This window comes from Phaethon aethereus (assembly GCF_964289735.1).
Source record: "Phaethon aethereus genome assembly, chromosome: 1".
In the NCBI taxonomy this organism is placed as follows: domain Eukaryota; kingdom Metazoa; phylum Chordata; class Aves; order Phaethontiformes; family Phaethontidae; genus Phaethon; species Phaethon aethereus.
Genome location: NC_138575.1, coordinates 63713621 through 63738313, shown reverse-complemented (window position 1 = coordinate 63738313; position 24693 = coordinate 63713621). Strand labels below are relative to the sequence as shown.

Genomic DNA, 24693 nt, shown 5'->3' with positions numbered 1-24693 from the left:
ATATATGAAGGCATCTTCTGCCTTCCCACTTTCATTATCCACTTACTGCAGGCTTGGTAAGAGGTATTCCTGGAGATGTCTCAGGGGTTTTTTTCAGTTACTTTTTTAATAGGAAGTGTTATGTTGATCTGCAAGTGTCATGCCATGGCTGGATGAAATACCATATGAGCAGTTCATGGGCTTACAGGTTCCACCTGCTGGCTGAAATGGTGGTGATGACCTGTCAATCAAGTGGGGTTGAACAAGTAATCTTAGGACAAGATTTTACTAGTAATTCCTGTCTGAGGTATGGGGATAGAGTCTTGTCTTTGTGCTACAAACTTTCTCTCTGATTTTTCATTAAATTTCAGTTCATTAAATTAAATTTAAAAATGCAATTTCTTAAGCAAGATGGCAATGCCTAATCACAAGTGCATTTTTAGCAAGAGAAGGACAGCAACCTTATTTGAAAATAAGGTGATGAACAAATTAACCCACTGATGTGCCAGCACTGCAAGGTGATGAACAAATTAACCCACTGATGTGCCAGCACTGCAGCCTGCTCATCAGTTCTGGAGCTCACCCAAGGAGAGAAAGCCTAGACCCCCTAGAGCTATCACAGATATGTATAGCATGCATGAGGACTGGGAGAGGGATGACGCCTTGCATTGTGAACATGCCCCAAAATTTCCACAAAGAGGGAAAAGGGTGGGGGGAACCAAGAGCTAGACTTAACCCTGGGTAATGCAATGTCCATGGGTACAGAAGAAAGGCTGGAGGTGAGAGGAGCAAATGGCTCTCATTAGCATGGGTTGTAGGGTTGAGACTAGGGCTAGAGTTCAGGGGAGCATGGGCATGGGATTCCAGTTAAAGCTGGATCCTGCAAAGCCTGCAGGGCTAGAAGAAAGCTGAGGACTTAACATGAAGGCAAATGGTGTTTGCTACATATGACTAATGCCAGGATTAGTGTTGGAGTTACTGTTAGGATTTGGGATTTTGGGTGCTCCAGTGCTTAGTTCCTTGTTTGAATCTCACCAGGTTTTCAGTGCTGAGGGTTGGTTCCAGCAGAAGTAAATCTTTTTTGATCAGTTTTGTTAGCACTAGGCTATGATTAAGTCTAAGTTTAAGATAACAAAATTTCTGAGATCCTGTTTTATAGAGCTTCATTTCTTTTTGCGTTATCAAAGCACGTGGAGTAGATTAGCAGCTGGTTCTGTGGAGGTGAATGGTTTATATTGTAGGTTTCAGAGCTAGTAGGTTTTTAAAGGTCTTTTTAGATTCTTTGAGGATTTAGCTATTCAGGGTATTTTAAAAGTGCGTGGCTGCATTAACTTTCTTCTGTTAGTTACAAACCTTCTTCCCTCATTTTTCTATCAAAGGAAGAAGGGAAGGCTTCTGAGGGAACATTGTTGTGCTGCTTCCCTTCCTCCTGCTCCAGGCAGTCATTGCTGGCTGCCAGAGGTTCAGTCTAGACTGCTAGTGACAAACTCAGAAAAAAGAGCAAATGATTTATGAATCACACAAGGCTACAGTTATACTCCAGAATAAAATAGGGACAGGATATTAGTGCATGAGTAGGTCCTGCAGATATCCATATTGACATGCTTCTTAGCATGGCTTTGTCCTGTATTGATTAGTTGTCCACCAGGCATAGCCTGGGCACAGTTCAGGAGGTGAACATGCACCATGACCATAAGCAGTTTGGATATGGCCATTCTCTTTGGGAAAGTGATTTAACCTCGGGGACAGGAGGTGTTCTGAACCACTTGGCCTCAGAGCCAGGGAAGAGTTGCTTGCCTGAATTATTTAGTGATACACAGCAAGCCAAATTGACTCGGGGACAAACAAGCCAATAACTGGGTCTGAAGGGTCAGCCTAAGGAACAACTTAATGGGGAGGGAATTCTTGCATCAGTTGCAAAGACACTGCTCATCTGCAAACACTTTTTTTTTTTCTGTTTTAAAAGCACTGGTGTTTTAAAGGATTTGTTTGGAAGCAAATCCCTCCATTTTTCTTTGTTGTTTCTGATGGCATGTGATTGTGGGAACTCAGTAGCACTTGCAGGTATGCTGCAGCAGTTTACCATGCTGCCAGTAGTTTTCATGCAGCATTACTGTACCATGGTCAGAAATGGTTGATTACACAGGAGAAGGAAGCGCAGAGCAGTTGTTGAGTATGTAGATAATGCTAGGTGGAATATGAGTCTGATTGCATTTGACTTAAAAGCAACATCCTTCCCCGCCTAAAAACCAAAATCCCATCCCTGAAAATATTACAGCTGCCTCCCATGGTAATTTTTTTAGTTATTTTTATAAGCTCAAGAATTCTCAGATACAGCTAGTACTTCATGCATTCCGAGAGAGGTGACACTTCATCTTTCACTAAGATACTTCAGGCTCATTCTCATACCAAATCCATTTTCATTCCTGCTGTATGAACCTGTAACATAGGTTATACAATTAGGAGGAAAGTGTTTGCAGAAACGATAAGAAAAACCTGATAAATGAAATCTGCTATACACTGTCAGTCATGCTGATGCTATTCCAATAAACACAAACATGTTTTTGTGTACCCAGTTTAAAGAGACAGAGTAAAATAATTTACGGACAAAATTGTCTTTCCTTCCTTGCAGCGTTTATATGTATGTAATACTATACACACCAAAAATATGTCAAGGGAGCATTACTGACATAAAGTAGAGTGCTAAACAGGCAATGCTATGGTTAGTGTCATAGTTACAGCATTATAGTTAACAGGCTTTTTGTTCAGTAACTGGGCCCCTCTCTGTGAATGTGTTATAAACAGTCTTAATGCAATTAGGATCATTTTTTAGGGTGAATGTTTGGTTTTAGCAAGGGGTTTCGCTTTCAAGGCAAATGCAGACAGATTTATATCACATCTGTTATTATCTAAGTGGAGCCTTGTCTTCCAGAGGAGATTTGTCTTAGAGAGTGCACAGATTGGGCAGCCTTCAATTTAGGAGTTGATATAAAATAATTTTCCAAGTGTTGGCCTGATAATTTTTTCCTTTTTTTTTTTTTTTTTTTTTTTTACACTATTCAAACATTGCTTGGAAGACAAAATCAGTCATTTCCTTGTGGGAATTGCTATTCTGCTCTTTTACTGTAGTTTCTGAGTGCCTCAGAAACGTTAGTGTATCATTAGCAGTTCTGAAGAGATGATGTGATATCTCCACTTTATAAATCAGGAGTGAAGGCTGGTGGCTGAAACACAGGTCTGAGAGTGTGTGCTAATTTAGGGGCCCCGTTCAATGACCTGATTTCTTGGACTAATGCATTTTGTGTGATCAAGGCACATTGCCTGTTGTTGATTTCAGTGGCATTAGTGAGTGCTCAGGAGCTCTGCAATCTGGGCCTCAAGGCTTGAATCTGAAGACCAAATATATAAGGAATACTTATGTGGTGACCAGCTGAGTCAAGACTTAGTGTAAAGGGCTTTCCTACCAGCACATAAGAACTGTGGAGCAGAGGCTAGCATACAGTACTTTGTCCAAGGATGATGCTCATTTCCAGTTGTCTGCAGCCTCTTTCTTCTGATTCTACTACGCCTTTGAATATCTGTAACAAATGAAGCAGTGCTCCAATGAGTGATGGTCTCTCTAGCTGCAATTCTGATCCTCAGAACAGATACCTACTGCTAAGTTAGAAAACAGATAATTTATTTAAAGAAGGTACTTAGAGAAAACAGTCCAAACCACTTCAGCTTTGACAGCCTGTCCCAAGTTTTCCTTGTTATTGCATGAAATAGTATAGTCTATGTATATGTTAAAAATGTGCCCATATTTTTGTCTTACAGTAGTCATCTGATGACAGTACCTGAGCCAGTCTCTTCCTTCAGCTTAATATCCTGCTACGTACTCATCTATTTGAAAACAGCTCATCTTTGCTCAGAACTGGTCTGTAGTGTCAGCTTAGTGACATCAGTTTACTACACTGGGTGGTGTTGCTGAGAATGTAAACCTATGCCATTAGCCTGTTTGCAATATAAAATAGGCTTCTGCATTTTACAAGCTTATGCAGCGTAGCGAGATTCTGGCAAGTGTTAAGAAAAAAGGTGTTAAGGAGAGCTGGCAGCTCCTTAAAGAAAAGATATTAAGTGCAAACTCTTCCACTAAAAGGAAAGTTAAGGAAGTGCAGTAGAAGACCGTTGTAGCTAAATTGTCAGCTCTTCATGGCCCCTGAAGAGAAGTTTCTTTACAGAGTGGGAAGTAGGTCAAATTTCCAAGAACAAGGATAAAAAAATTGCATGTAGGGACAATAAAATCAGAAGTCTTGAGGCACAAAATGAGATTAAAGTATCCAGGTGTGTAACAGGTGGTAAGAACTTATTTGTCATGTACATTTGTAATGAAAGAAAGACTGAAGGAAAATTTAGAGGGTGAAAGGCATCAACAGATGACATTGAGAAGGCCAAAGTGTCTTTGGTTTGTTTGGGTCTTTCCCAGTAAAGTGGATACTGCTGCTACTGATAACATGGGGGACTGTACTGCCACTGCTACCCTGGGCAGGTAGGCAGGGCCTGGGTGCCAGAAGATCTCGCATGCACAAATGAGTGTCTCCGTACAGTCTGATATCTACAGACGCGTACACCTTCCACCCCCACCCACTAATTTTAGGATGGTTTGTTTGGAGCATGTTGCTGTACAATACCTGAAATACTGATTGAAGATGACTTGGAAAGTGTTTGGGAACAGTCCAGTGTCGGAAGGGTAGTGTGAGCGGGGAGGATCCCAGAGGTGGCTTCTTTGCAAGTGCTATTCTATGCTTTTGTAATAGGTTAGGTGATGGCACTGATTGTGATAATTTATATAGAAGGCACTAAGCTGGTAAGGATGAAAGACACTATGAAATAAAGGGCTACAATTCATATTGGTCTTGATCAGTTGGAGAAGCCATCATAAAAAGAATGGTCACAGTTCAACAAGGACATGTTCTACATGTGATCCTTAGGAGTAACCAACTTTAATGATAAAGGCTGGGGAATAACTTCCTAGCAAGTAATTATGCAGAAAAAAGTCTGAGAGTCACAGGGAACCACAAGCCAGTACATGAGTTGACATTGTCATGCTGTGGTATGTAGTATTTGGGGATGAATAGAGAGCAATATAGCCTGCAGAATATATGAGAAAAATCCCTCCTTGGCTGCAGTACCATGTCATGTCAGAGGGATTATAACTTGAGAAAGATGTACATCAATAAGCCTATGCAGAGGGACAGCACCAAGACTGAACAAATGGTCCCAGATAACATGACTGATAAGTATGTATTGAGTGAATTGGTGTTATTTGGGATAAATGGCAGAAATATGATTAATGGTTATTATAGCCTTCGTATATATGGGCTACTGCAAAGAGGGAGAGTGTAACCTGTTTTCTATGCCTGCATTAGCAACAAGACTGTAAGTTCCAGCAAGAAAGATCATGCTGCCATGGTAAGAGTAGTCCAACACTGGAAGACTTTGCATGAGGACATTATTGAATCTGCATTTTTTGAGGCCTTCAAGAACAATTAGGAAACATCCTCTGGGAATAACAGAAGTAGTAGTAGATTTTGCTATGGGGCTGGACATCTCCTGATGCCTTTTCCAGGTGTAATTGCATTGTTTTCTGACACACTTCCTCTTTCATCTTTTTTATCCTTTTACTCGTTGATGAATACCACTATTCTCTGGATAGGGATTTCTTAGTTGGGGGGTGTGTGTGTGTGTGTAAAATTTAGCAAATTCATAGCAGTCATCTTGGTACAGAATTTCATGGGGCAGTGCTTTAAACTACTGTTTGACTAATTGCTGAAGCTGTAAGTGTCCCAGGCCACAACTTCTTAGTTGGGCAAAACTCCGTGATAGTGTTCTTTATAGACTCCTTATAAGAGTAGGGACTGGGCCTTGCTTTCTAATAAACATATTTTCTGTAGACTTTTAAAATGCATGTAGCAGTCTGACATACCAGCTGTCACCAGAAATCATGTCCCCCACTGACACCCGTGTGCGGTGCGTTGTCATTCATGTCACACAGAGAGGGAGTGTTGACAGGTCCTCTTGCTAGTCACCTTAGAATGGGAAGAAGGAAGCCAGGGCTCTGTAAAGGAGAACTGGCATGAACACCAGGAACATTAGAACCACAACAGTCTAGGCAAGGAGTTTCTGGCCTGGCCCAGGGCTTTTCTGCAAGTCTAAGAGGAAATGCATGCAGCAAGAGAGAAATTTTCTCTAGCCTCATCCATGTTTAGCTTGGTGTTTGGGACTGATTGGAACCTCTCCCATTGTGGGACAGCAGTGTAACACCATTCATGGCCAATCTTTCCAAGTTCTGGAGTCTCCAGTAGCTCTAGTTGCATTTGTGTTAAAACTCAACCATGTTGTTTTTTGACTTAGAAACCGAACTTGATTTCCAAGCCAATGCTTGACAGCATCCTTTGTCTTCGTGATGACAGATGGAAGTATGTCCGGAGCCTCCTGACCCCAGCCTTCAGCGATACCAAACTGAAAGAGGTAAGGTGTAGGCTGTGTTGCTTTCCTAATTTAGAAGATATAATTGTTTTCTTTTGTGCAAGCATCTACCTTATATAGCTCTATATTAAGAACAGGTGAAAAACTGCCACTTTGTGCCAGTTTACTTAGACCTGAAGGGCACATGCAGCTGAGCGTACATACAGTGTGATCCAGGTCATAGGTTGGCAAAAATCAGAACAGCTCATCTGAGAATATGATCCTCTGTCTTTATATAAACAAGTTTGTCCATAAAAGTGTAGCGAACTCAAAAAGGAGCCTTATACCTTCCTCCCCCTACCCTGTTAGGAGTAAGCTAAAATACGGGAAAGGTTATTGCTCCCAGTTGGAACATAGCTTTTCGTGATTTGCAGAGTCAGCAGCTCTCACGTTAACACGGGAACTGCTGTCAGTCTATTTTCATTCCTCCATCTCCTTCCCCACCTTCTCCTTTTATTCTTTAATCCTTTCGTATAATAAAATAAGTCACTGGAACAGAATGTCATTGCCAGATAAATACCTCTGAAAATAAATGTCTCTGCGCTGACCTGCTGCTAATTTCCTATAAATGTCCCAGCATTTACTTAGCCATGGGAACCCATTACCTGGTAACAAAGTCCTATTCCAGCGGCACGATATCTCTTAATTAAACACAGATAAATGATTGACTGCTTAAAGTCCTCTTTCAAGGGAGGGGAGGGGGAAAACAACAAAACCCCACCTCTTCCTTTATGTATTTTATTCTGAAAGGGAACCATGCCTCACTCTGGTGCCCAGTCCTGGGTTATAAAATTTTCCACTGGGCAGACGCTTGTGTTGTTTTGACATGCCGCTGTCGAAATCCACAGTAACATCTAAATGTGTCTGGCTCTCCCAGCTCTATAGACAGCAGTCGCTTAGCAACGCCGGCTGTCACCTCCTTATTATGGTAAATTCTAATTGGCCGCCAGCCTGGTGGAGATGCTGATTAATCACGACTGACAATGCCATTGGTTATGCGCCCCGACATTTGCTCTGTCACTGGCTCCGTCGCGAAATTTTAGCGAGGCGAGGATGTTTAAATATGCAAGCGATTAGTGGCTCGTGGCGGGGAGAGGAGAGTTTTGCGTTTTCCTAGCGGAAATTAAACCGCCTTCCTGCAGGCCATCGGCTCTCTGCTGGCGGACCGACAACAGATAAAGCCGGGCTCCCCTCGGTTTGCAGAAAGCAACCTCTGCCAGCACCAGCCAGGCAGACTTGATGGCGGAGGGCGGCGAGGGCGAGCAGTTGGAGGCCCTGGGCGTTGTGCTTCGGGGCTGGGCGGGCATGGGTTTGCAGGTTTTGTTTTGACCTGTTGAACCGAGGTGGGAGGAGAAGCCAGGGTCCACGGTGGTGGAGCTGCAACACGGGAGTAGTGGTAGGAGGTAAAATGGAGAGCTGGCTCGAGCCTTGTAGCTGTCTCACGTGCAAAAACTGAGATCTTTATCTGTCGCCTGATAATCAGCTTTCCCTGTGCTGCCCCTTCCAAATTCAGCGGAAGGGGTGCAATTGTGCGTGGGCTCAGCGTGACCTGGAAATGGTCACTTTTTCCTCACGGTCTGCAGAAATTGGGAAAACGAGGAGTGAGGAGGGTCTCTCTGAAAGGCTCAACTTTGTTCCTCTGTCCCATGTCTTCACCAGAAGACTGTCCACCCCTATGCAGAGAGGCGCTTGCAGTAAGTCCACGTGAGATTAAGAACCTCTTTTGAATGGATGCACTCTTCAGCCTTGCATTTCATTTTCTACCCAAATACATGAACAATCCTGGGATTTGAAGTTAATGCAACTTAAGTCCTCACCCGTGTGCTTCTCTTGCTGTTGCTTAATTTAGAAACCATACTAACACTTCTCAAAGGAAATCAATGCTCATTAATTATGATTTCACTTTTTAACTCTCCCATATTTAGTACTCTCTTAGAACCTCTATGGCAGCATGGGAATAAAAATGCCATGTTCTAGTACTGGCCATACTACAGAGTATTCAGAGTTATGTAGAAGACATCCTATTTATAATAAACTCTTCCTCTCTACCTCAAAGGAATTACAAATAAGCTAATTCTGGTATTAATTTATTGTATAAGAACCAGGATATGTTGTTTTATACATATTTATAAATACTGCTAGACACATTCCTCATTTCTTCTCCTGAGACATTGATTCCTTTGCCACAGAGATCTCGGCTCTGACAAAACCCCACACCAAAGCCTTCCTCTCTGATCACTCAGGATGTCTGCCTTCCTGTGTTCCGCTGTGCAAACTCCCCAGTGATGCGGGAGAGACTGCGGACCTTCCCGAGTGGCTTCAGAGAGTGGTTCCCCTTCAAGTGCCGCAGCTCCTAGTGCCACTCTGAACATAGACTTTGCCTGTCTGGATGCCCTGAGAGAACTGGGAGCAATAGCTCCCAGGCTAATAAGCCTGGGAGAGAGCAATAAATGTTAAGAAGTCCTTGTGCTCCCCATAGCAATCACTTCAGATAAGAGATGCACAAAGTGCTGGAGAGTTGAGTGTAGGTTCCTAACACCTCCATTTCAGGAACACAAGAATCTCCTATTAGTCTAAAGGATAGCTTCAGCACTAGCAATAGCAAGAAGCTGGTCATCCGCTCTCTGGCCTGGCTGCTGGAGGACAAAACCCAAGACAGAGCTAATGTATGATGCTAAGGTTTGACGCACAGTGCCCCACATTGCATCTAGCTGCTGTGGCTGGGGACAGAGGTGTACTTTGCCCTTGTCTCCACAGAAGTGACATAGTGTCACTGAGAAGTTCACTAAGCTTGAAGAATTTCCGCTTAGTTTGGCAAAAATCTCCAAAAGTCCATCACCAAATGGGGAAAAGTTGATCCCAGAAGTTTGGAAGTTTGCAAAGTTATGAGCAATTAAATGAAACTAGAGGTTATAGTGCTATTGGGTAACCAGTGTAGTGATTGCTGTGTGTATGTAGAATGTTGCTTTCCTAACATTTTTCAAGATTTTCTGGCATCTTCTCCAGCTTTCGCTCTCTGTCTCAATTTCTCTTTAAAGTTTCAGTGTTGCTTTTATGGATTTCTATACATTGTGTGTTCTCCCTTTTTTAATTTTCTTTTTCTAATGAGGATGTAAAGATTAGTAAAGCAGTCCACTCCAGCTGAAGGAAGGTTCATCCCACATGAGTTGCCACTGGAGTTGGCAGCCAACCTGATAATAAGATCCTTCCAGTGAGACCTGAATGGCACTGTCATGGTGCCATTGCTACGGGAGCACTAAGAACGAGAAATGAGAGATAGGAGGCAGGAGACCCAAGAAGTTTCACTTCCAGCTCTGCCACTGACTGCCTGTGGGTGATCTGGCAGAAGCCATTTAAATCCTCTGTGCATGAAATGACTTTCATCCGTTGAATGGGAATATTACTGACCACTGAAAGTTGATCCAAGATGTAATTCATGAGGAACTGGTGAAGTAAAATACCTAGAGGTCCTTAAGTAAAAGATGCAGTTCCCGGTGTTCCTGTCATGCTCTCCTCAGCTATTATGTATTGGAACAAGCTGACGTGTTAGTGAGCTTACTGTACCAATCTTGATTCTCTATTTAGTATTTCTTATTTTGTTCCTCTGCTTTTTGCTCTGGTGCCTGTGATGACCCTGCAGTTCTGGACCCCTTGTCAGACTTGATAAATAGCTTTGCTCTCTTTTACAGGCAACACCAGCAGAAAACCTATTGATTTTTATTTATTCTGATGGTGCTGCAGTAGTCTTGTCATCTCCTATCAGTATGCCAGCAGCCCTTTCCTCCACTAACCAACCATTAAAACAAAACAGAACACAAAAATTAAAGAAGAGAGCAGAGCATAATGTAGCATTGTCCTAAATAACCTGTGAAGTGGAGTTTGTGTTGAGGCATTTTCTTTCAAGCGAAGGGAGACACAAAGCAGAAATTGTGATAACGTGGCAGAACAGTGCAGGAAACTCCTCCAGTGTCACTCTCAGGCATGTAGATTTTCCAGGTCCCACTAGGACATACGATCTGTCAGGCCAACCATTGAGACTTCCTTGATTTGCTCTTACTGTGCTTGTGCGTGCTGATCAGAGGCGTTTTGGAAGGGTCTCTGGAAATTGCTGTTATTACTCAGCAAAGCGAGTGTGCTCACCTGAGACAAAGCAAATTGCCAGTGTAAAAGCTGGTGGGTGAAACGTGCGTATCCTTGAGCCACAAGTCAGTGTCCTGTTGAGTTGCTTATGTTGGTAAGTTGGGCCCATGAATAGCAGGGCCCCACTGGGAGGTAATGGAAACAAATCCTCTCACAAACGTCTTTGTGATGCTCTGCTCTTCTCCTGGTTTTAGTCAGGGACTTGAAATCTGGTACAGAAGCAATTCTTATGTTAGGGATGTATCCTTTTTCCTTCTCCATTTTCCTTTATATTTCATCCCATTTGTGGGACAAGAGGCCCAACACAGCTTCTGTGCACTGTAAAGTCTCCAGTGTGTCTGTCTACAGTGAATATGATACTAAGGGGTGCTAATAATAAGGCCAAATAATAATAGCAAATACTGAGGACCACATCTAACTAGAGGAACATGACTCTGATGCCTTTGAACAGTGCAAACATCCCCATGCACTGTGCATACACAGAATCAGAAACTAATTGTTGTTATGTGCCAAATCGCATATTGGCAGGATTTATACAGCAAAGCCCCTGGCATCATGAAAACCCTAACCCCAAATGCTGCTCTTTGGCAGAAAGAAAGAAATTTGGATTCTGGGATACTCTTGCTATTAGATAACTGGCAGATCAAATATTTACAGGGACCATATTGTTTAGATTTTTCTTCATCCTGTTATTCTCAGCCAATCTGAACACAGAGCAGCTGGGGCTTGTTTACCTACCAAGAACTGAATTTCAGGCAGGTTATGCAGCTTTTATGTTCTGACTGGTGAATGATAACGTATAGAAAGTTAGTGATACCCAAGGCAGTGCAGATCAACGTGTCTGTTTCTGTGCTGGTTTTCAAAGTTTGGTATAGTTCACCTCCCCCAACAGTACTTTTTTTTTCTTGACAATTGAACAAAGAGTTTAAAGTGTTAAGGGACTTGAGAATGTTTCAGTCTGTGGTCTTTGTAGTTAGCAATCTTGGACTAATTTATGTCCCTCAGGGGAATAAAAACCCAAACTCAGGATTCCTGAGTAGACATCCCCTGTAGCTTTCATATGCAAATAATTGTCTCATTGATATGACTCTGTCCTATCATGTTAACAATAAATCAAATCCATGTGTCCCCCTCCCCATTTTCCCGGTTACGTTTGCTAATAAAAGTATCTTATGGCTAGAAATGAATTGCAACAGCATTTTGAAAGGCTGGTGGAATGTGGAGAGTACAGAGGTGCTGTGAGGTGCCCTGGCTAGCTGTACGTGCCCCTGCCATCTCTGCCAGCTGTTGGAAAGCAATAGCAACCAGCTAGGTGGTTGCAGGTCTGGTGATGTGATGAAGAATAAAAGAGAAAATAAGGCAATGAGAAGAAAATCTGAAATGATCACCATCTGTTTAGAAAACATCATACCTGTTAGAATACGGATTTCCATTTTGTTGTCCTTGACTGGTTCAGTTCATTGGAGGGGCTGGACCCAGAGATTATAAAGCATTTCACCCTGGTTCAATCTGTTGAACAGGAATGTGTTAATTTTGTTGAACCATTTCAGAAGCAACTCACTGCAGGGGACCTTCTTTAGAAAGCCAAAAGGGGAAGAAAACTGCCACATAATGTGGTGTGCACCTCCTAAACACATACTGGCTACTTCTACTGAATACTAATCTGGCTTCGGAACTGTCTTGTGAGACTGTGGCAAAACCCAAATCAATCCAGCTTTGAACTGAAGTAGCAACAACCTGCTCCGTCCCATATAGGTATGGGACCCTGAGAGCAGCTAGACACATTCTTGACTCAGACTTCTGCCTTTGGAAAACATGTTGGATGCTCCTGAGTTGGCCTTTTGACTGCGTATAGTCTTGCCCATGTGTTAGGATGGCAGTGTGCCTGTGCACAAAGTGTTATGCCAGTTTCACAGAGGCAGAAGTGCCAAGCAAAATGGACTTGGCTGGGCAGGCTGCATAGCTCTCCGAGTGTGGTGAGAGGCTGCAGTAAGTCTTTTTTGGTAACGAGAATGTCAAAGGAGTAGGACAAGTCTGGTTCTCATGTTTGTTGACATCTGTATGCTGAAGGAGGTTGTTCAGGAAGGAAAAACAGGTTTCTGTCTGTATGTCTGCTGATGCTTGGCATTAATTGTTGAGGCAAGATTGTGGTAATAAATTGTAGGCTATAAGGATCTCTTGGCCGTCTATATGGAGAAAGAGCCATAGCAAATAATGCCTTTAGGGTCACTGCTGGATTGCTGCTACACCTTTCCTCTGCCCACCTGGTAGGTGTAATCAAGGCAAGTGCCTGATGCCTTTTCATATGTAAAACGTTAAAGAGAAAGAGAGAGATTTTAATGAGGTCTTGATGGCTGCCTACATCATGGTTTCCATGAAGCACTAAAGAGGAGGCTGTTGCACTGTTAGTTACAGCCAGACTGTGGCTAAGTCTACCTGACCATCGTGTCAGTGACTAGAAAGAACCTCTAGCTGCGTAAATTCACGTGAATGTCCATTCAATGGCATCACCACTACAGAAAACCCTTTCCTCAGATTCCAATAGCAGTTTGTCCTCAGCAACTTGTAGTGGTACACATGGCGCTTTTCTAATGTACAGGTTAAATCCCTCAAAATGAGGGACAGCAGGATGGAAATGCTGGGTGTCTGATGCTAATATCTTTACAGGGCTTTGGGACTATGGAAAATATTATTCCTTCTGCCCTGGAACATATGTAGCCTCTATATGATGAACTGTAAACATGGATCATGATAAATCATCAGTTGGAACAGAGAATGTTTAAAAAGAGAGAGGGTTGTCTTTGCTTGATAGCTCTCTGTGTATTTAGCCACAGGTGGGCAAGAACCAAAGGTCAGTTAAGTGACAGAGCCTCTCAAGTTTAGGCCCAGAGCTGGAGAAGGGCATCCATATAATGTGTAAGTTTATTTTTAGCAGACAGTCCCAACATTTCATCTTACCTGTGCAAAAGTGCTTGACTGCACCTGCAGAGGATCCTGAGAGCTCCATCCCATCTACTGGATAAAACTAATTTAGAATCATTGATTTTTTTTTTTTTTCCTTAACATTTTAATGTTTTTCACAATACAATGTGTTCCTTTCTAGATGACACCACTAATAAACCATGCCTGTGATGTCCTGCTGTGTAACTTGAAAGTCTATGCAGATTCTGGTAAAGCTTTTGATATCCAGAGGTATGTTCAACATGACAAAAATTAGTAGCAGATTTAAAAAAAAAAAAAGTCAATAGCAGTAGTTATTCTAAATATGTGCTTACTGCGTAAAAGATGATGTTTTTCCTCCTATGCTTTTATAAGTGGAGATCATAGTTTAATGTAGGACGTGTCTGATAGATGCCTTTTCTTCCTGGGGGCAGTCATTGCATACTTGAAAAGTAATTTTAGAAAAGCATCTGATGTATTTCTAGCTGTTGTTTAATGAAATTTTAACAGCTGGAAGCAAAAAGGAAAGCTGCATCAGTCCCTGTCCAGTCTGCTCTCTACAGTCCACCAATAATGTACAAATATAGGAACTGATCTAGTATCAATCCCTCTAGTCCATTGCCCTCTTGCTTTTTTTATATGAGTTTTTTTGAGCACTTAATCATTCTTACCACATTCGTCCTAACTCCCTCTAATGGCACAGTTGCCTTTTGTGAAACGATGGGATCCGTACTCCAGATGAGAATGCACCGCTGATTTATAAAATGACACTTTAATATTTTCCATATTGTGCTTTCTCTCATTTGTTATACATCTAATATCCTATTATCTTTTTTGTTGCTCTTTCCTTCATTGAACTGTTCACAACATTGACTAGTCCCTTTTCTAAGCAGATGCGTTTCTTCTAGGACCCTGGATGACATATGAGTAGTTCAAATGTATTCTTTCTAATAGGCGCTATTTTGCATACGTTTCATTTGCTGGGCTGGCCAGCACCATCTGAAGTTCTTCATGTTTTCCTCCAAACTGGAGCAGCGCAAATAAATTTATTTCATCTAAAAAAATAGGTATTTAGCCGCAATTCATCCATCTCTTTTCAAGTACGTGTACATGTATGCACAGAAGTGTATGTGTACGCAGAGAGATGTCTTTGTTAAACATCTGAAGAGATGTTATGAAACCTTGAGATACATTACGCTTGGCCTAGTGCTCTGATGAAAATTGACCTTTTGAGTCCTTCCAGGCTTTTCCCTTTTCTCCAGTTGTCCTTTTTCTTTGCATGGTCTTTTAGCTATTGATCCATGATAGGGTTTCGCCTCTCAAGAGGCATTTTGGAAAAGACCTTTTGAAAGTATAAATGAATGATGTTGACCATCTCAGAATATGATCTTCCAGTTGTTTTGTCACACAACCATTTCAGCAGGTTTGACATATATAAATGTGATTCTTATTGCACTGGCATTTCCCAGAATTGCCTTGGGAACTACTTTTTGGATGTAAATACCGTATCTGCAACTTCCCATCGCCTTGTACACTAGTTGTCTTTAGCCATTTTGTGTTCCTCCAACAACTCAAAATTTAGTTCTTAATCTTTTTCAGTACCTTGGAGAGGTAGATGATCAAGTGTTTCTGAAATTATTATTTTATTGTAGTGCCCTCTCTTTTAACATTTCAACTTCTAATAATGCTTTTTTTGCGTGTGTGTATGAATTGAAAACCCAAAGAAGTTATTTAGCTTCGCAGTATTGTTGTCATCTTCCAAATGTGCTCTGGTGTCATCAGAATGACAGCACCCAATGATCATAGTTTAGAAATGCTGCTTCACAATATATATACAGAATATACTGGGCCTGAGTCCTGTCCTTCTCTTAATACATGCTCACTCAAGTTAAAACACCAGAGAATTTGATATTAGCGTTTTGTAAGGGAACATAGAAAAACAGTCATTGCAGACTTGACCACAGATCAGAAGAATCAAATTTCAAGGATATTTTACATTCTCAGTCCATTTATCTCAAAACTAAATATAGCTGCTAATGCTCAGTAGAAATAAAAATGGTGGGACACCTGGATAGATGGCCAGATATGTAGGGAGAGATTCAGTAAGTTCTGAAGTTTCTAGATCATGGTCCATAGATCATTTGTAATTCTCAAAGCATTTGCTGCTCCTCTGCAGAGATACAGATTTCACATGGTGTCAGTTCCTCTTGTTTTTTGCCACAATTTTACATTACAAAGGAGTTATCAAGAAGATGAAGGAAATCCTTAAGAGGAAATTTTACTTAAGCACTTCTTGTCACTGAGAGTTTAGACTGGACTGGTGGTAGATGTGGTTTCTGCTGTTTCAAATGAAACAGGAATGTTCTCTTTTATTAGAATGCATACTAAGAAAATACTTATGAATCTCTGACCTGTTGCATTTGGTTTCTGGGTAATAACAAATAAAATTGTTTATTTTTAATAAATTTTTAGTGGAATTATTGAGCTATATGAAAATATGTTCACTTTGTAGACGGATAGGTGGTGATTGTTATTAAGCACCAGCATTTGTCAGAATGATGAAAACATCTCTTGTTGGTAAAGCTCAAATCTAAAAGCAAAAAGAAAATCAGAAGCAAAAATTAATGTTATGTGATGTTTGTAGAAGCACTATGTTAATGGATATGTAATTTCTAACTAATGATTTATCATTCTTGAACTCAATGCAGGTGTTACAACTGCTTTACCTTGGATGTCGTTGGTAGCGTAGCTTTTGGTACTGAGGTAGATTCTCGGAAGAATCCCAATGACCCCTTTGTTAAGAATTGCAGAACATTCTTTGAAATGTCTTTGTTTAAGCCTCTCCTCATTTTAATCCGTGAGTATAGTCTACCTTTGTCTACTACTTTATGGTAATTTTCTAAAAGTCATTCTCAAATTGGAAAGCATGCTGAAGCAGGAGCAGGAAGATGTATAGCAGACTTTATGAGGTATTCAGAAAGCAACCTATTGAAAGCACGCTTTCAGAGGTGTTCAGAATGCAACCTACAGGCCAAGTATACCCTTGAGATTTCCACCATATGCTCTACACCTCTTGTCACTGTTAACACAACTTCTTCCAGAAACTGAGTGTCTGGGAATGGAATGCTCCGGGTTAATCTGAGTGGAAGGTTTCTGGGAGCTGTAGTTTCTATGGTATCTCTTTTAATACACTTCTGCATTAAAATAGAGTAACTGCCCTTTGGAGCCTTAGAGTGAAGTTTTTGTGCACTCAGTTTGCTTGGTAGAGATTGAAATTCCACCCATAACCCACTAAAGAAAAGAGGTGGAGAAGCATAAGCAGATACTATAAGTCCTCCAAATTCTTACTCGAATAGCAGCAGCAGCCTGGTTGATGACTATAAAGGATAAAGATGATAAGTGCCAGCACCAGTTGTCATTAAGAGAATGCATTCATTTTCAAGTGAGTAGATAGGGAATGCAAGAATGGAGTATAAAGCCATTTAGTTCTAGGGCATGAAGGCTAAGGCTTCACGTTGTCAGTGGCCTTGTTAATGCAACGGCAGTAAGAATCATAGCTGAGGAAACTACAGCGTAATCGAGGTTGTTGAGATTTTACGATCTTGCTATCTAGACCTGCTCACAGTAGTGTCAGGTGGCACAGTGGCAAAGTTTCCTGTGCCCATCTGATCCTGCTGGCATTACAGATTGCACTTGTACTAGCAGCACATGAACTGTTTCCTTCTGGAGTTGTGTATCCAAAATGTCCTGGGGTTAATGTTTAACCTGATTGCAAAGGGGGATTTGTGACTAATTTCTGAAGGGACTGAAATGTGCCTCTATATGTCTAAGACCATGTCCTTCATTAAACAAAGTTTCTGTAGGGTTTGGAGTTGGGTTCCTTGGTTGATCTCTTCCTGCTGGTATGTTCTGTGGTTTGAATTTCCACTGTGTTGCCCTGTTGGCAGCACCGGGCTTTTCCAATCACTGCTTTGTTAGTCTTGAGCTGTTCATAAGTATATTAAGATGCAAGACTTCACTCAGGTTTCTAGTTCCTGACTATAAAAGCCATGGACTGGAGACCAGACTTGTTATAACAACACACTTACAGAGTCTGTGGCCTGTTTAGAGAAGCAAAATAAAATAGCAAACCGATATCCTAATAGTGGAGAACTATAAATGAGAATGACTACTACACAATTTTATAGATCAGCGCCATAAGCTCCTAGGCTAGGTCAAGATCCCCCCCAAGTTCTGTATGTAATTGTTTGAGTAGGCAGGGAAAATAATTCTCCCCTTTGTTGTGGTGGCTTTGTGGCATCAAGAAACTGAACGGAAACCCTGAAGCATTGCAGAAGCGAGCTTAGAAGGCATCTTTCTGGCAGGAGAGTCCTGGCCAACATGGAATTTCTAAAAGGAAATCCTTTAGCAGCCTATGGGGGTGGAAGAAAAAGAGGGAGAGGGAGAGAGAAAGAGGAAAAAACAGGTTTCACAAAGTAACACATCCTACTTGATGAGTTTTATAATATTAATGAAAGGAGAGGGTTATTATATGCTTTTACAGTCTGATTCAGTGTTTTCTTCTTTAAAATATCTTACAGTTTCTTTCCCATTCATAATGATCCCATTGCTCCGGATTTTGCCAAACAAGAAACAAAAGGAACTGAATGGATTTTTTATCCAAACCATAAAAAATGCAATTGTCTTCAGAGACCAGCAAGATGCAGCTGAGGTAAGGCAATTTCTGTGATAAATATATGGATAAGCAAATGTTTTGAGGAAAAACTGGAAGTGGCATAAGCCTCAGTTGAAAAAGCAAACTCAGTCTGTTTGAACATTCAAAGCAATTTAGTGAAGATTTTATTCATTTTTAGCTTTATGTACAATCGACCAGGCTTGGTGTTGATGCAGAATTGTTAACACATTACAAGAAAGACTGCTTCTCTTCTTCTTCTTAGCTTTTGTGTTCAAATAAGGATGCAGAAAATGTTACATATGGGATGACTTTCCAACTCAGTTTCTAGACTAAGAAAGAAGGATTCACTCTGTAGAATTTTTTCTCATCTTAGTCAGGTGTTTTGTCCGTGTTACTTTCCCTTAATGACCAGAGGAAGGGGAGCCCCCACTGAGTGTTTCAACCCAGTCATTATCTAGGAGCTGAGGTAGGTTTTATATAGTTCTATGACAGTTCCTACTGCTTCTGAAACTGGGAAGATCCTGAATGTCTGGTTAAGAGCAGACACTTGATATTGAGACAGCTAAAGAGAAAGGTAGTAAATTCTACCTGAAGTATGCCAACTAATGGGTATGCATTATTAGCAAATTGGTTTTTACCCATGTATTTCTCTTCCATCTGGACATAAATGTTTTTTTGTTTTGTTTTAATCATTGTTGTTCTATGAAGTATCTGAAGGCACATGCGTTTTTATGAAAGTCTCACTATTTTTGATATACAAAGCATTTGGAACAGAAGAATGTGCTTCAATTCTGTGATACAGAAGTTCTTCAGGTCTGCTTGTCCTTTTGGGCCATTTTTAAGCACAGACTGCACATAATATCCCTAAAAATAAGGTCAACACTCAATTGTGGATGTGTAGTGAGAAACAAAGACTATCAATGAGATTCCATTCTAAAGGTAACTGAGACAAGTTTTGTATATCAATTGACATGAAATATGCTACAACATACACATGAAGAAGCTGTTAATACTGAATTGTAGGAGAAGTTTCTTACCACTTTGAGATGAAGAGCAATTCTGATGGGGTAACACTATGGATGAGAATGGATCCTTCCAACTTTTTCCTCACAGCTCAGCCCCACAGCTGTCACCTTTCAGGAAAAAAATGGGTTGTAGTTTATCCCAGGTTACATCCAGGTCACATTTAAAAATCAAATTCATTTTCAAAGATATTGCTCTCTTTGCTGTGTTGTGTGTTCTGCTCTTTTCTTTGACTTTTTCTGCAGTGAAGTCTCACTTCTGTATCTGTTGTGCTTTATCACCACATGCTTCTTGTCTTTCCCCCAGCCCACCTTTTTGAGTCTTTGCCCCTACTAGCCTTTAGGTCTTTGTCTCCATCCTTCTTTACATCCAAAAGGTTGTAAGCACCACTGACCGGCCCCAAATAATTCATGATTCGTAAACATAGTTCCTGGCCCAGGCTCAGTGCTGCATGAGTATTTTCTAAGAGGGATGGTGTATCTAAGCTGCTTGTAGACACCTCGTTTCTAGTGCACAGATCTGGTGTGAGCTTTTAATGGCATACGGTGTGGCCATATGTATGGAGAGTTTTGAATCAAAGATTTAAGCTGAAGGGGTCTGCATGAGAAGTCTGTTCTGTGTATCAGTGATAAAAGGGACAATGAAGCAATCTAATGTGGATTAGAAGTAGTTAATGTATTAACTGCTGTTAAAATGCAATGTATTTCTGTGGCAGTGGCACCGAGGGCATCGATCATGGGCTAAATCCTTCAGTATATTAGAGATGGTCAGTCCCTCAAACTGCAGACTAAGATGAAGGACAGCAGGTGGGTGTGGTTGGGAGGAAACACAAAGAAAAGAAAGATGGTAGTGACAAGAGCAGGAGACAGCATTCTCTGTATATGCAGCCTGTTTGCAGGTTTCAGTGGCTGACGGAGCGGTGGTTTAAGGTTGTGTTGGAAGGGATGTTTGAAGATGCTGCAAGAGATAACACGTGGCAGCAGCTGCCCGGTATCAGGGCAATGTGGAGGAAAGTACAAGGTCCCTGTTTGCCTTAACAGTCTATGCCCAAGTCCATGACTGGCTGTGGTCCCGCCTGCTCTGGGAGTTTTGCCTAATTTGCAAAATTGGCATATGGGAACTATTTCAAGTGCTGGGAGTTAGACACTTAGGACCAGATTTCTGAGAGCGCATTAAGTCCCCTTTGCAGTTCAGGATCATTAGCATGGCTTTCAAAAGCGACTGGAAAGTTTGGAGCTTCTTTTTTTTACCCCTTTTCACTGCCTGTCTCCTTATACGCTCTTAGAATTTTGGCTATTTTAGGTTGGTGGCACACAAGTCTTGTTACAAGTATAGGCAACTTAGTAATTTGCCAGGAACATAAAAATGGTGTGTGAAATAGATGAAAATGCATCTGTGTCCAATTTAATGAAGAAATGTAATCTGTAGAGATTAGGTGTCCCAGATAGCCCTGCATTGAAGGAGAATTATGTGCTGTGTCCTAGGTCTCAAATGTTAAAATGTACCCACTGAAGTCAGTTGGAGTTTTGGCACTGAATTTTAATGAGGGCAAGATATAACCAGTAGCTACTGGCTCTTTGTGCTAATAATGACCAAAGCCTTACCATTTCCCTGTGCTGCATTAGGCCGATGGATATTCCTTAGGTTGCCGCAGCCCTAGATGTTACATCATGTGCATCTTTTACTCATTGGTATTACATTATCACCATTAAGAATGCTTTTGGTGTTTTTTTCGGGGTGGGGGGTGGGGAGTGTGTGGAAAAAAAAAAAAACCAACCTTTTGAACAAACTATAAAACAATAAAAAGCTCCGTGAAAGTGATTCAGCTGAAGCTTGTCTTCCTCTCATCTGCAGCTAATGTGAACAAAGAATAAAGAAAGGCCAAAAAACAATGTGACAAGAAAAGTCAGCCTGTTATCATCCCTGTTCTATCGGTAAATGAAACAATGGTTCTGAATGCCTAAAGATAATCCCATGGGCAGATAGTAATTTTACAGCCAGGTTTAGATCTAATAATACGCTTGCAGTTTATGAGATCTGTGATGTCACTTTTTCTCATCCCATCGGTTAGTGCTGCAGATGTCACTTTAATTACATATTATCTTTCTTTGGTCAGTCAAATAATTTTGGTCCTGGATATTCCACTCATTTGGCTTATGTACAAAAACATTTAGTAGATGTACTTTAGAAATTTTAATACATTACATTTATTCATGGATTCAAATTATTGTAAAATGCTTCTCCCAGTATTTACTGAAGAGCAAATTTACCCTGCTCGGAAGAAAGAGCACAAATTTAATGCACCACTTAATACCTACTTTGAAGACTCCAGCAGGATTTAAGTGTTCAAATACCTTATCCTGATTATCTGCCCAGGTTTAAATTTTTCCCTTAGGCAAAATGTTTCCAGAAACAGGGCAAATAGACTGTTTGCTTACTTCAATAAATGATAGTTTGATAGATTTTCATTTAATAATCTGATATGCAAATCATTATTCATGTAAGAGTTGTTTTTCTATCATGTTATAGCTCAGTTCTTAACCTACCAGTCTGTTTTAAATGGTGGTATGTAGATGAAGAAATCTTTGATGGTGCTCAAAACTGAGACTCCTTTCTAAAACTCTGGGTTGAAATTAAGCCGCCTCAGCAGATGAAAGGCCAGAGTTTCATTTGTAATCCATAGTAGTAACAATTGGAAGGTAACAATTTAAGGACCTTGCAAGACGTTATTTTTGGAAAATTGCAACAGATCTGTGGGAAAATACAATTTTCATAACATGCACCCTTTAACAAGAAGAATTGGAGAGTTCATAGAGGCTGCAACACATTTTTCTGGCATCTCCTGATTTTTCCAGTCATATTGTCTGCTGTGAATGCATAATTCAAGGTCACTGATCCATGCCAGGCAGGTAGTGACCTGATGGTGTTTCTGACGATGATCAGCTGTTTCTTGGTGGTCTTAAGCTGATTTGAAATGAGAGGATGACCAAGCACAGAAGAAGTATCACCAGAACTGCATTCATTGGCATCTCGGTTGGCAGTTTAGTCAATGCGGCTGGAGACCTGCAGACTGCCTGAATGCTTTTGCAGTAAGCGCAGAGCAGACCGAAGGAACAACAGGAGAAGAGTGAGAAGGCTGTGCTGCTCTGAACCATGCTGCCCGTGACACACGTGGTGTAAAGCCACAAAGAAGCTGTACCGTGCTGTCAGTCCTGGTAATGATCTGCCCTCCTGTGAATTGGTATGGCCCTGGGATGCTCTGTACTCTACTGTGCTAGGTCTAGATCAAAAGAGGCTTCCTCTCTGGTCAGCAAATGCCAGTGAACAACTGCAACCCCCTCCAGTTTTTACCCACTTCTCATCCTCATTCCTACCAATCCCTTCCCTGATCCCTGGTACATACAGTCGCTGGCTCTGCTGCACCCCAGCTGCCCGCACGCCCGGGCAGACATGAGTGATTCCTGGTGTGTGGAGATGCTTTGGTTTTCCAGCATCAGCCATGGGAGCCTAAAAAGGTTGGGAAACTGAATTTTGAGGAAGTGTGAAACCAAGCTTTTTTAAATGCTTGCAAAGGGGAGAGAGCTGCCCTTTCACTATTAGGTAGCAATAGTAATGTACTATAAGGAAGTGGTATCTTTTAATATCTTTCTGGGAAATGATGGCCTGGTTGCAACTTTAATCTCTGGAACACTGATTCCCAAGGAAAACGTGCAATGAGCTCCCCTAAATGCTTTACCTAAGGGGGAGAGGGACATGTGTGTGTACCTGCATTCTGGAGGATAAGGGACAATCTGAAAACCTAATTACTGTGTCACTCTGTTCTTGTCTCTTCCTTCCCCAGCAGTTCCCTGGAGTTTTTCCTTTTCATGAACTAATGAACTATTTTATTCAAGAGCTGCTTGAAATGAGTTGAGCAGAGGTAATCCTCCTGAAAAAGTCTGATCCTCTCCATGTCAAGGGAAAACTATACAATTACTAAGAAAACTTAGTTAAAAATTTGCTAAATACTATGTACATTCCAGGAGCTACGTGTGTGTTTGAACTGTGGAAATGCAGTACAGATGTTAAAAAGTAAATATTTTTCTAAGGAAACAGCAGATGGGAGGATTAGACACCTTCTTAATAGTGTGCAGTTTTCCTGCCTTTGTAGAAAATCAAGCAAAACTTGTTTATATTTGAAAGAAGGTGGTGTTCATTTAAGGATATGGCAATATTAAATAATCCATTTTTACTGATTAATGAAGTAACTAAAGCAAAGGATCAGTCTGGTCCTTTTGTTTTTCTAAGTCTGTAAGGAGGGATGCTGTGATTCTGTTCTGCTGGGCTGTTCTCATGGTTCGATCATGTCATTACCTGCTGCCTTTGTGAAGTGGGCTTTTCAGAAAGGTAAATGAGTGTCTTAAAGATACAGGGGGAATTTGTGCTAAATATGGGGTTGGAACCCAGATCTTAAACCCGTATCTCTGCTGTTTTAAGCAGAAGGTTATCATTTCTCTAGTTTATGTTGTACATCTTTTGAACGTTAAATCTGGTGTCTGTGCTTGGGGCAGCATACAGTGATTCTAAGAGGGAAAGGTGGCTTTTTGTTAAAAAGTGTTTTAGTTATTCACCTTCTTTTAAAAATCAAGTCATTACTGCTTGCTTTTTAAAACTGTGTTCCTTCCTTCCCACATTTGAAGAAAAATCCTTTTTTTCTTTTATTTTTTTTGCCTTTTTATTAAAGATGTTTTATAACTTCCTCGGGGTTTCTTAAGTGGGCATTTAAACATAGCAAGGCCTCAAAACCTTCAATGGAGATGAACTCAAAATCCCTATTACTTTTGGCCAGCTGTGGAAATTTCTTGATCAGTCTGTGGCTATCTTTCTAACGATGAATTGCAGGCCTACGAAATGTGACCTTTTGGTTTCAGGCCTGGGCTGCAGCGGCTGGCTGCGGTGCTTTCATCACGAAATGCAGTTCTGCAGCCCCTCTGCTCCAGAGGGATCAGGGACAGAACAAGTAACGAGAGCGATGACTTTCTCGCCTCCCGGAGGCGTGTCGATGAGAAGCAGGATGAGTTTTGCACTACCGCTGCATCTGCCCCGGCCGCGCAGCCCGGCACGCCTGTGAGCCCAGCACTTCTCGTGAGCCCTGCGGTCGCAAGAAGGTAGCAAATGTCTGCTTGGTTACCTGCTGCCAGCAAGCGCACAGCAGGTCGGCTCGCTAGCGCTCGCCCTTTGCTCTTATCGCACCGTTTCTACTGCCTCCTCGCTTATGGGTCAGAGTACTTCACGGATCCTAGGCAAGGAACAGGCAGACGGCATCATGTGTATATTACCTGCCCCACTCCAGCAAGCCCTGCAGCGACCGCAACAAAATAAACTTGGCACCTGGGACTCTTTCTCCAATATCTCCATCTCTTCTCACTCCCTTTTAGTCTTTTTCAGCC

General features: G+C 41.4%; 1 protein-coding gene across 1 annotated transcript in view; it reads left to right on the top strand.

The window, feature by feature from the left end:
* Positions 1 to 24693, top strand: part of TBXAS1 (thromboxane A synthase 1) — a gene marked incomplete at both ends in the record, with an annotated part of 233929 nt that overhangs the window by 128427 nt on the left and 80809 nt on the right. The window contains 4 exons of the mRNA XM_082013978.1: positions 6373 to 6489; positions 13730 to 13818; positions 16275 to 16423; positions 18147 to 18277. Coding sequence (XP_081870104.1) covers positions 6373 to 6489; positions 13730 to 13818; positions 16275 to 16423; positions 18147 to 18277 — 486 coding nt within the window. The remainder of the gene's footprint in view (positions 1 to 6372; positions 6490 to 13729; positions 13819 to 16274; positions 16424 to 18146; positions 18278 to 24693) is intronic.